Here is a 13,406-nt window from a genome sequence, read left to right as displayed (position 1 = left end):
AAGTCACCAAACATGTGAACTCTTTTAGAGTCTCTCTCTAATACATGAAACATAGGCATATCTATAACACAGATACCATGCATGCAGATATAGATGCAAGCTCAGGAGTTCTCAGTCTTCTTGCTTTTACACATGATCATTTAATTTAATTACATAAAGATTGGTATTTAGACAACTGCATTTGCTCTTATCATGTGCAACATGGCAGTTATCACTTTATTGTTGCATTGAACATGGACCTCCAAAACATGTATCTTCTAATTTTGTGAGTCAAGAACTCAGTGAGGAGTGCTTTTAAATGAGAGAGACTACTTAAGTTTTACTGAGTCAAGGTAAATTGTTATGGCAGTAGGAACTTTCTTTTATTGGTTACTACACCACTTATCCAACTAATTCATTGGTACATTAAAATTGGTACACAAAAGTTGGCAATAGCAAAAGCATGATAATATTTGTTTCATGTTTCAGAGGTGTTAAACTTCACTTATCCAAGCGTATACTGCAAACATTTAAAACAATGAAGGAGAAGTGATGTCATGTTTCCGTAGCCTCTTTTTATGCATTCTTCTCTTTTGTGTTCTCTTCCAGCACGTTGTCTTCATTGTAAAGTTCTTTGTGGCCTGGATGATTCCAGATGTCCCATCTGAGGTGAAGGCCAAAATAAAACGTGAGAAGTACTTAACACAGAAAATCTTACACGAGTATGAACTCAATAAATTGAAACAGAAGTTGTTTGAAGGTAGGACCTGTGCCAGCATGGAAAAGGAAGTCATAGCTAGTGAAGGAATAGTGGAGTTATCAGAAGCCATGTAACTTGAAGAGTGACTCTTTGCCTGGAATTCCAGCCTGTGAAAGTTTGTTGTCCAGAATCTCCAATGAGCTCTATCCACAGTATGCCTTGAAAGCTGTCTGGTATTTTTAACCCATCTTATTTCCTAAAAATATTTAGGAAAGAGACAATATGGTTTGACTGTTGGGCAGTCAACAGACCTTTTTTTCCCCCTTTTCTTTGGGTTCCTTTAACTTTGAAGGCTTCAGCTTATGGCACTGCATTCTCTTTTCTACTGCCATGTCTTTGTAAGACTATGCTTTCTTGGAGATAACTATTATCTTAAGTGCTTTTGTAATGAATAGTTCCCAGATTTCTGTGATGTAAGCAGGAGTTCAAAGTCATAAACTGCCAAGAGTGAAAAGGGCTTGTCCCTGGTTAGGTTTGGGGAGTTGCCAAGAAAGATACAAATGTCTCCCAACCCAGATTTTTATGAATGCGTGTATAAATCAAATGATAAGGCCAAGAGTCTGATGTGAGGTCTTCCACTTATTGCACAGCCAACCCATGGTGCTAGAGATGGAAAGGAAATTGTATTATGTTATCATTGTCTTGGGATTTTAAAGAACACCACAGATTATGGCGGCCTTTCTCATTTTAATATGCCTGTTCCTAAATTTAAAGTCATACTCAGCCTATTAATAATTATTAGCTTTGGTGCAATTGAGAGGATTTAGCACAGCAAGTACATATCTATTAGAGAAGCTTTTTTGGAAAGTTTCTTCCAAGAGGTAAATTAAATATGATGTTAGAAAATCAGATGCCTTGCTCAGTATTAAAGAAGTACTATTCTGTAATTCTCTGCTTGCCCATAGGTGCTATTGTGTTCTTTTTAAGCTTGGGTCTTCATAAGGTATTCAAGCATTTAATACTTGGAAAATCTTACACATATCATGAATACATTTCTGTTGCACAGATATGCACCTTTAAATGCCTTTTTGAGGTAGACAGTCTATTTGCATGATTTTAAAGGCTTAAATAATTGAATTATCGATTATTTTTCAATAGGGTACAGTTAGAATTTGATTACTTTGCCTTCTAAGTCAAAACTTAAAACCAACATTAATAGGAAATTAGGTTGGAAATTGTTTGATTAAAAACCCAAACCACTGAATTGATATGAATTTTTGTCCACTATAGGCTATTTTAACATACTTAAATGTTAAAATAGTATATTTTCAAATACCTAAAGAAGGGCTCTCAACAAAGCCATTTTTTGTGACTCTGCCTTTGTAAAGAGTATGTATTTCTTTGTAAAGAGTATGTATTCTTAGTAATTAAGGAATTAAATATTATGCACATTGTTATAGTCAGAGTCCCCATGCTAAGAAATCGTGATTATTTTAAGTATTGTCAAAGGATGTATCCTTAAAAGGGATGTGTTAAAACGATTTTGCAGATTTATTGTCTTATTTATCAATTTTGTGTGTCTTATATATGTGAAATTAATTATAAGCCTTTTACATTTGGTTTTCTTGTTTTGTTATATAATTTTTAAAATTGTAACTATTTTTGAAAATTCACTACAATTTTATAGCCAAATCTATTTTACCATTGCTTAGTGCCTTGTGTATATTCACTTAAGAAAGAAAGAATGGATGTGAAAATGTTAGTTCTGTTAATCATATAGCATAATGTGATATACAAATCAGTTCACAGATATCATGAGGTTAGCAGCTTTTATATTCAATCATGTCTATCAGTAACTTATCCAGACAGGAGCAAGTTTTGCAAACTTTCAGTTGAGTTCTTTATAATCTAATTGAATTGTAATCAAGGAATACAAACATTACTGGATTTGTCAGTCAAAATGAAGCATGCTGGACATCTTATTTAATGATGATGAAGTATTTGTAGTAATCAGCTGTTAAATATTGAAATGCCAGTCAGCCTGTGAATTAGAATTTCTGTTTCTGATAGTAAAAAAGGTAAAATTATACACTCCAAATACTATGGAAAAAATGTAACGAATGAAAATATTCTTTTTGATTGATGGAAACAGCATTATTTCCAGATTTATTGCTTACAGTGCTGCCTAAACTGTACAAAATCCCAAAATGACCATGTACAATGATACTGTCTGTCATTTAATTTTGTTTGCTCAAGTTTTTCTGAATTGAATCATTGTATAGGTTTTGAATAATATTAACAAATCCTCAGAGCAAAGTAGTATTTGGATTTCAAAACATATTTCAAAATCGGTATCAAATATGTTGCAGCATCTTCCATCTTTTTTCATATGTAAATATAGAAAATCTTTGGACTATGCTATAACTTGTGATTAGGATAACCAGCTGCCTAATCCTTACAAAGATTGGATTTCAGTAATCATCATCATCTCATCCAGTATCTTATTTATGCATAGGTCATAGAACCAAGGCATAATTTATGGTGTTGGGTATATGTTTGGGAAAATAGTATGACAATAATTATTGTCTTTTGAATTGTACTGAGAACTAACCTTACTATCTTTCACAGATTTTGAATCAATTTTTTATCATCCTTGTTTAACCTTTTGTTTCTATTTATGATTAGTTTAACGTGCTAAAGAATACCATTTTAATGCAAAAATGTATGCATGGCTAAGATAAAAACTATGTAATGTGAATTTCAGTTTACCAAAGATGCATTGCAGTCCACCAAATGTCTATATACAGTATGTAGCCATCACCCACTTTATAACTTCATAATATCACCGGTTCTTTCTTTATGAGTGTTCTTATAAATGGAGAATATGCACTATTTATATCAATGTCATAATTGTCACAATACTTTGTAACAGAAAGGAGCAAACAGCCAACACTATCCTAGTTTAATGAATTATCATTAAAAGCTCTCTTAATGTTTCAGGTGTGAAACATTTATAGGGTTTGTTTGACTTTTTAATGTCCTATTCTAAATATTTTGTATTACATTGAGTTTTTTTAAGGGATGAGATGCAAAGAAGAATGAAATAGTATGTGATTGTGTCATAACCCACCATATATTGTTATTTCACAAGTTCAGATGCTTTTCACAAAAGCAGATGCTTTATTGTTTCTTGCCCTCTGTCCAGGATCATTGAAAACAGTGGAATGGGTAACCAATGTTTAAAATAAATTTATTCTTAAAATGTTTATTTCATGGCTTGCTGTTGCTGTTTGAGTTATAAGTGTGTCCCAAAGCCAGAGCAGTATCTATATAATGCATCATAATTTTGAACAATTATTTTCCTTGTCTCATTTGAAAAAAAGTAATTGGTTTTTAATTCGCACATAAGTGCTACCACTTTATTCCTTTCATCTATATGTTTTTGTCTATGAGTCCCATTATGTTCACTGACAATCACTTTCTTGTATGTATTGAATTGCAACTAGAGGCATCCAGTGCAGAAGTCTTGACTACAGAAGTTGGCTATATGCTGATTCATTGATTGGCATGAATTTTCTAAACAAGCTTTTTCAAGAAAAGAATGGGAAGGAGAAGGAACACATGTTAAAAGAGTGAAAAGAGTAAGGTGCCAATTTTAGGGCTACCAGAGCTGAGTTCAAAAACCCAGTTGATTGGATTCACTTAGTACCAGAATTCAACTTGTTTGTATCTTTCTGCTGCCTTCTGGTCATCCAGATTTATGTAGCCTTAAACATGCATACATAGTACACTTCTGCCAAGGGTCTTTTTACCAGTTAAATACTTTTTCTCATCTGCTTGCACAATTTTAGGATGGATTGCTATAGACAAATTTCCTATCTCCCATCTTGTGTTTGGTTGTTTTAATGCATACTGTCCCATGGCTCATATAACTTACTGTCCAAATACCATCTTATGATAGGTTGAAAATACGTGTATTATGTTCTGCAAAGTTAACTTTAAAGTACTGCTTTGCGGTCATCTAATGGTCATTAAGTTTTTTTGTTGCTCAGATAATCCATCTTAATACTAATTGCAATCCTATCCAAACTACGCAAACTGCATTGAGCTCATGTACTACATGCCAAAATTAAGCAGAATACATATGGATATCCTTTGGTGCATGTTGGACCTAATCTTGACCCAATCATAAATAATACACACAAATCTTTTATAAATTAATGGATCTCTGTTAAAACAATGGCTGTAATAATAGCTATTGTTCAATGAGAAAAATGCTACATTTCACAATTCTTATGTGTGAGTAAAATCCAGGTAAAATCCAAATAAAGAATACTACCAAGTATTTCATTTTAATATAGAATGCCCCTTTCCTTGGATAAGTAGTGTACAGGACATAATGTATATTTGCTTTTTAGCTGAGGAGGTCTGTGTCCTTTCTTCCATATAAAACTTCTAATACATAGGTGGTGTCATAAGGTCTGCAATACAGTCAGTGGGATTTTTTTTTTTTTTGCTAACAATGGGATTCAAAATGCATGTAATTCAGTAAGTTTTTTGGGGGAGAGGGAAGACATTATCAATAGCAGATAAGTTCAGCTTATTCTGTGATACTGACTGAGAAATTAAATCTACAATTCTTCACCAGTATAGCTCTGGAGCAACATTAGGAAGGATTTTAGGACTATACCCAGAGTTGAATATTGTGCAGTCATCTTCTAAAAAGGTAGCATTTTGCTTAAACTTTAATCTTTGAAAAAATCTTATGATAATCCTTCTAGGTAATGAAAAACTAGAAATAAGCTATGTTCAGGTCATTTTCAGAGGCGGTAAACATCAAAATGGCAGCTGCAACTGTCCAAAGACCTGCCCATCTCAATGTGTTTTATACACGTGATTACGGCTATCATCCAGACTTTGCTGGGCAATCCTGTCTATGATTCAGTAATCCTTTCCCCTATTTCTATTTGACAAGGCATTTCTGCCCATCCTTGCAAAAGCAATGAGCCTTTATGATGGCTGGAATTCAAGGAAAAAATTATCTAAAATATCTAGACTAGCAATATCACCAGACTATTGGTCTGATAGCTGTTGGTTAGGGCAGTAAGTACTCAAGACAATTCTAATCTATACTTGCCTTACTCTGAATGTTGTTCTTCTGGTTCTTTCATTACAGAAGAGAAAAATCAATCCATGCCCAAGAGAATAATGAAGGAAAATAGCTAAAACAGGATTTCCTTTGTTTCCCTGCAATTACAGAGGGGAAAAAATAGTCACTGTGCTTTCATTAATTTATCTGACTGATAACACTTTTCTCTTTATAGTATTTCTAATTCAAAGTATAATTTTAACATAATTAGAAGGGCAGTTGCTGGGCATAGTTAAGAAATACCTTAGGGAACACCAAACACTGCTAGACTATATGTGGATGAAAGTTGTACAAATTCTTCAAAAGAACTTATAAAACAGAAAAGAGCATGAACAAAGCACCTCTTGAAAGATTAGCCCAATGCTAATCTGTTTTAGTAAAGGAACAATAATTGTTTATGTCCAAATAACTACATGGAGAATGATAATTGGATTTCTATGAATTCTGACTTAACATAGTAAGACATACTAAGATTCCATGACTCTAAAAAATATCAGAAAAGATCTCAGCAAAATGCATAAGAGGGATTTTATAGTACTGTACAGTAATGTATGTTAATGAAATTCACCAAAGAAATTTGCAAGACATGTAGGTGAAGTTGATACACTTTAGGAGTTAATGAATTAGTATTAGGAAAATTAACCTAATGACCCCCCAATTAGGGAGAAAAATTAGATATATTGTGGTTAATGAGAACTACTAGTCTTAACGCACAGCAAAGCAGTGAAATTTTACATAATGCAGAAGTGGATTATGTTCATATTGTCGAAGAAGCTATTTCTGGATTGTGTTTTTTTTTTAAATTTTCTACTTATCACAGTAATAAATTCTTACAATATGTGTTTTAAGGTTGCGTTATTTCTTGCTTCGATTTCTATTCTAAATCCTAAATTCTGGATCTGTGATAATGGAAGAAGCAACACCCCAGAATTACAATCCTATTTATTTCTTATCCATTCCCTCATAAGTTGTTCTTGATCCTCAGATCCACCCACTGATTCTATCAAATCTACCTGTTGCTGTCTAGTTTTTCAACCTGCTTCATCTACAGTGAACGATAGCAATGATGGTAGTCTTTGTTGTAACAGAAGTGTTCAAAAGAGAAGGAAGAGACATCTACCTCTGCTTTTAGCATTGCCAACCAAAGTGAGGTGGGTTTTTTTTTTCAGTGTTTATTGTGGACTTGTCTTTTTCAGGTGACGTGGCTTCTTTAACTGCAAGCAGCTCTGAGTAAGCTAAGCGACTTCTCTCCACCTCTGCACATAACCACTGGGTGTTTAGAAATTCTGTGCATTATGTATCTGCAGTACATAGTTGCAGTAGACATAACTGCTGCATAAAACGTGAATCTCTTCTCCACATATGGATGTCATTTCAATTTGTGGGAAGAAGACAAATGGAAGTCTGACAAACGAAGCCTGCAAGAATTCTCACAGATACTAATCTTGGTGTCCAAAGTAAAAAATAAGAGCAATGTTAATTTTTTTTCCAGAGATGCGTAAAATATTGTGCTGGATTTTTTTATTGTTAAGTAATTTCAATATATACATTATGTGCAGGCCAGAAATGACACGTGTTTGTTTGCTTATCTTACAACATGTTATCTTCCTAGAAATGCCTTCATGAGGGAAAACAATGTTTTGAATAAGTGCTGAATAAAACTGCCCAGGAGAAGATTTAGAAAAAGTTCCTTTTAGTTTAAGATGCTATCTTGCTAGTCTAATTCAATTTAGTATAACATTAACAATTACATCCAACTTTTTTCTCTCCTTTCCCCTCAATCCTTTTTTTATTCTGGTCATGTTATTTAAACAGTTATAGTGCATACCATCTCACTAACATTGTAAACTAGTCCAGAGACTTAGTAAACATTTTTTTAAAAAATAAAAGTGTTTTTAAGTGTTGAATGAAATACTTTAATAAAAGTATCTACAGATCTGGAAGCTTAACTAGGACCCTGGAATATGTAACTCTACTTGACTGAGACAAAGAACTAGATATTTTGTTCTAGTGTGTTGTAATGAAAAAAGTGGAGACTTCATCAAGGAAATTACTTTCTAAAGTTGAGCATTGTCATTTAATTAATCAGTGCTATTCTGTCCAATTGTTGGAACTTTTGCATGCAGAATTCATCCTTAAGTCTTATATTTAGGCAGAAAAAAACTAAAGGCACAAATACAGATTGGGCGAGACCTGGCTTAAAAACAGTAACTGAGAGGGATCTTAGAGTCCTAGTGGACGATCACTTAACCATGTGTACAGCATCAACCAAAAAAGCTAATACAACCCTGGATTGTATAAACAGGCATAGAATCAAGATCATGTGAAGTATTATTACCGCTTTATAAAACCCTAGTAAGACCATACCTGGAATATTGCAGCCAATTTTGGTCACCTTATCACAAAAAAGAGTTGAGAGTTTGGAAAAAATTCAGAGAAGAGCAAAGGCCTGGAGACTAAAACATATGAAGAACGGCTACGGGACATGGGTTTGGCTAGTCTAAAGAAAAGAAACAGGGGAGACATGATAGCAGTGTTTCAGTATCTGAGGGACTGCCACAAGGCAGGGGGGGGGCAGGTTATTCACCAAAGCACCAGAGAGAAGGATGAGAAACAATGGTTGGAAACTGATCAAAGAGAGAAGCAACCTGGAGTTAAAGAAACTTCCTGAGAAGAGAATCAACCAGTGGAACAGCTTACCCCCAGAAATTGTGGGCACTCCATCATGAGCTTTTTAAGAAGAGATTAGAAATTCACCTGTCTGAGATGGTATAGGTTCTGCTTGAGCAGAGGGCTGGACTAGAAGACCTCCAAGATCCCTTCCAGCATTGTGTTCTGTTCTATTCTGTTCTATCCTGATTCACAGATTCCAATGTAAGAAGTTGGTTCACAGAATTTTATGGCTTTCTTTCTGCTTTTGATCCTGGTTTTTATTTGACATCACCAAGCACTTGGGTGGTGTGGCCAGATTTGGATCACTTGAGTGGGGAGGGGGGGAGAAGAGTGCTTGTCAGGGTATTGGGAGTGGACTGGACATTTTCACTAGGGCCTGAGAGGAGCAAGTGGATTGTAAGAGCAGAGCAGGGGGGTTACCATACCATAAGACATGGTATAGCAATATATCTACTTTATGCTCATTTGTTAATTAGGATTTCCATTTGCACTTTTTTGATCGCATTATGTCTATAAGTGATAAATCATTGTCTTCACATCAGCTGCCACCAATTATATTCCAGGGATCAAATATTCATCCTCATCATTTAGCTCCATGGTAACAACACATTTGTTGGCTAGAGTAGAGGTAGAGAAAGACTCGCTAGATATAGTGTAAAGCAGGTATGTCAAACTGCCAGCCCGCGGGCCGGATGTGTCACACCGAAACCACACCCACCCCATTGCCAGCAAGATAGAAACGTGGGGTAGACAGAACCACCACCAGATGGATCTGTAGCTGGCTGACTGGCCGTACTCAGCGAGTGGTCCTCAATGGAACTGCATCTATATGGAGGGAAGGGTGTAGTGGGGTGCCCCAGGGCTCTGTTCTGGGCCCAGTACTCTTCAACATCTTCATCAACGATTTGGATGAAGGGATAGATGGGGAACTCATCAAATTTGCAGATGACACCCAGCTGGCAGGAATAGCCAACACTCCAGAAGACAGGCTTCAGATACAGAAGGATCTGGACAGACTTGAACACTGGGCACTAACTAACAAAATGAAATTCAATGGTGAAAAAAGCAAGGTTCTACATTTAGGCAAGAAAAACCAAATGCAAAAGTACAGCATAGGTGGCACCATGCTCAATAGTAGTAACTGTGAGAGGGACCTCGGAGTCCTAGTAGACAATCACTTACATATGAGCCAGCAGTGTGCGGCAGCTGCCAAAAAGGCCAACACAGTGCTAGGCTGCATTAACAGAGGGATAGAATCAAGATCACGTGAAGTACTAATACCACTCTTCAATGCCTTGGTAAGGCAACACTTGGAATACTGCATCCAGTTTTGGTCACCACGATGTAAAAAAGATGTTGAGACTCTAGAAAGAGTACAGAGAAGAGCAACAAAGATGATTAGGGGACTGGAGGCTAAAACATATAAGGAACGGTTGCTAGAATTGGGTAGGTCTAGTTTAACGAAGAGAAGGACAAGGGGGGACATGATAGCAGTATTCCAATATCTCAGGGGCTGCCCTAAAGAAGAGGGAATTAAGCTATTTTCCAAAGCACCTGAAGGCAGGACAAGAAGCAACGGGTGGAAACTCATCAAGGAGAGAAGCAACCTAGAACTAAGGAGAAACTTCCTGACAGTGAGAACAATTAATCAGTGGAAAAGCCTGCCTCCAGAAGCAGTAAATGCTCCAACACTGGAAGTTTTTAAGAAGAGACTGGACAGCCATTTGTCCGAAATGGTGTAGGGTTTCCTGCCCGAGCAGGGGGTTGGACTAGATGACCTCCAAGGTCCCTTCCAACTTTACTACTATTATTATTATATTAACAGGTAGATACTAGCCTATAATCTATAACTGCCTACAATTGAGAGATACAATAAAGATATCTTTAAGCAAGGAGACATTTGTGTCCTCTCCCCAAGAGAGATTAATGATGATAATTGAGGTATCTATAATAATCTCCTAGCCAGAGGTTACAAGTAAGATAAAAACCCACAAGTCTATATGTACTGTATGCATGTATGTATGTAAGTGTCTGTGTATGGTGCTTCAAGCAAGTTGTCCACACCCTGGGTGTCACAAATTGAAATTCATCCAATCTAACCATACAAGCCTCTTGAGAGGTCTATATTACTTGCAAAGTTGGAAAGAAAACAGACAACCAACAGCAAGTTGAATGGATGCAAGTATAACAATGCTAAATGCCTGGTTGGAAGACCTGAAGAACCAGGTTGGGAACAGATCATCTTTTGAAGAATTATCTATGTAGCTTCTAAGAGTAGATACCAACCTAATGACAGGTAATCATCAGTATCAATCAACTATACAAGCAAGGTCATTAGACATTCACATAACTGACTATGCATTGATCGCATCTCCCAGAGTGCCCAAATGGTGATCTATTTTATCCACAAAACCTATTTAAAGCAAGAAAGCCTCTAAGAGTTGTCTAATAAAAGAAAAGAGGGAGAACCAGCTCCAGCTGGAAATTTTCAAGAAGAGACTGGACAATCACCTGTCTGAAATGGTATAGGTTCTCCTGCTTGAGCAGGGGGATGAACTAGAAGGCCTCCAAGGTCTTATTCTGTTCTATTCTATCCTATCCTATCCTATCCTATCCTATCCTATCCTATATTCCAACCCCAAAAAGCCAGGGTGACAATGACTTTATACATGTAATACATGCAGGAAAGAAATTGGCTTTTGGGGTCATTTTAAGGGTGAGGAAGTTCCAGATATTGTCACACCCTACAGCATTTGGCCTTGAAACATCCTTTATACCAGGCATGTCAAACCCGCGACATCACGTGACATCGGGTGACATATCGCGACTTTTTCTCCATTGCTGGCAATGGGGTGGGTGTGGTTTCGGTGTGACACATCCGGCCCGCGGGCTGGCAGTTTGACATACCTGCTTTACACTATATCTAGCGAGTCTTTCTCTACCTCTACTCTAGCCAACAAATGTGTTGTTACCATGGAGCTAAATGATGAAGATGAATATTTGATCCCTGGAATATAATTGGTGGCAGCTGATGTGAAGACAATGATTTATCACTTATAGACATAATGCGATCAAAAAAGTGCAAATGGAAATCCTAATTAACAAATGAGCATAAAGTAGATATATTGCTATACCATGTCTTATGGAATTTGAACAAATTGATCTGTTGATTGACGATATCAGGCAAAAGATCAGTTGTCTTCCTTCAAACACCTGGATTCTCAATATGAAGACAGTTCAAGAGAAAAAAATCATTCACTTGTTTCTTCTTTCTCTACCTTTCCCTCCTATGAAACCCCTTGTCAAAATCTGAATAATTATCATTCCATGATTCATATTTGATTTGTGTGTTGTCTTAATCTCTCACACACGCTTCAAAAATTCCCTGTTCCAGATTGAAGAAGTTAATATATAGTAATCTGATCAGTGATTGGGCCACTTGAATAAGAAATTAGGGCTTCAGCTCTTCTTGCCATTCAATTTGCTATGCCCTATCTAGAAACTTGCAAATCTCTGGCACCCTGGTATTTTGCACTGTTATACAAACCCTTGCTGCATTCATTACTGATGACCTAAAAAAAAATCAAAAACACTCTTCCAACTACATTTAACAATGCATTGTTTAAACACTGTCCTTGGGAAGAGCAGAGGAAACAATATCAGTTAGGTTTATGCAAGGAAGCAGCATACATAATCATTGAATTTCAAACTCTATCCAAACCTCTTAAAACCTCATTTTTGTTCCTTTATATTGTGACTCATTTTTGTTTCTTTGGCTATATGAAATCTTTTCTCTAGAAATATGTGCTTTAGCATTGACCCACTTTAGCACTGACTCACCAAGAAATAAAAGTTGGGGATGTGGAAAAGGCATGTTTTCCAAAGTATATGGAGGATATGGATTTTAAATTTTCAAGTTTGATCTAATGATAAGATAAAACAGAAGCAGCAAATATTTTTTTGGTAGCTGGCAATTATCTTTTTTTATCTTTATCTTTGTAAATAAAACATGAAATCCAAAACTCAGTGTTGTTTTAACTGTAAATCCATTGTTATTTGGGCATGGTTGTATAAACAGAAGCATAGAATCAAAATCACATGAAGTTTAATACCACTTTATAAAACCTTAGTAAGACCACACCTGGAATACTGCAGCCAGTTTTGGTTACCATTTTACAAAAAAGAGGTTGAGACTTTGGAAAAAGTGCAGAGAAGAGCAACTAAGATGATTAAGGACATAGACTAGAGACTAAAACATATGATAAACCATTGCAGGATTTGGGTATGGCTAATCTAGAGAAAAAAAGTGACATGATAACAGGGTAACATGATAGCAATATTCCAGTATTTGAAGGGCTGCCAAAAAGAAGAGGGGGGGTAACTTTATTTTCAAAGCACCAGAAAGCAAGACAAGAAACAATGGACAGAAACTAATCAAGGAGAGAAGCAACCTGGAACTAAGGAGAAATTTTCCAACAATTAAGAGAACAATTAACCAGTGGAACTGCTTGCCTTCAGAAGTTGCAGGTGCTCCATCACTGGAAGCTTTTAAGAAGAGACTGGATAGCCATTTGTCTGAAATGGTATAGGGTCTCCTGGTTGAGCTGGGTGGGTGGTGGTGTGTTGGACTAGAAAACCTCCAAGGTCCCTTCCAGTTCTATTTGAACTGAATTGGTTAAAGGACTTCAGTAAGATCTAACATCTTCACTGAAAATTACCATGTTGGAATTTAGAAAAATCTGTTGTATCTTCTGTGAAGCACAATCAGAAATTTCACTGTTGGGTGGAGGCAGCTGTCTTAAATATTTCACTTTATTATTAAGGTTGTTTTTCTTAGTGCTTCACCCATAAGAATTAGTCGGTAAATCCCATTTACATTTTTAACATCTCAAAATTCTTCAGTCT

The 13,406-nt window shown here is 36.1% G+C and overlaps 1 protein-coding gene across 5 annotated transcripts in view; it reads left to right on the top strand.

Moving 5' to 3' along the window:
* The window catches only part of ANO5 (anoctamin 5), an 86,063-nt gene extending 82,116 nt beyond the window's left edge, over positions 1–3,947 (top strand). For all 5 annotated transcript variants that reach the window (XM_039345573.1, XM_039345570.1, XM_039345574.1 and 2 more), the window contains one exon: positions 589–3,947. In XM_039345573.1, the coding sequence (XP_039201507.1) occupies positions 589–813 (225 nt within the window). In that variant the 3' untranslated portion in view covers positions 814–3,947. The remainder of the gene's footprint in view (positions 1–588) is intronic.
* The last annotated feature ends 9,459 nt before the right edge of the window (positions 3,948–13,406 follow it).

The sequence above is a fragment of the Crotalus tigris genome, unplaced genomic scaffold (genome assembly GCF_016545835.1).
Source record: "Crotalus tigris isolate CLP2741 ecotype Arizona unplaced genomic scaffold, ASM1654583v1 scf7180000017961.1242950, whole genome shotgun sequence".
Classification (NCBI taxonomy): domain Eukaryota; kingdom Metazoa; phylum Chordata; class Lepidosauria; order Squamata; family Viperidae; genus Crotalus; species Crotalus tigris.
Note: the sequence above shows the minus strand (reverse complement) of the source record. Positions and strands in the feature narration are given on the sequence as shown.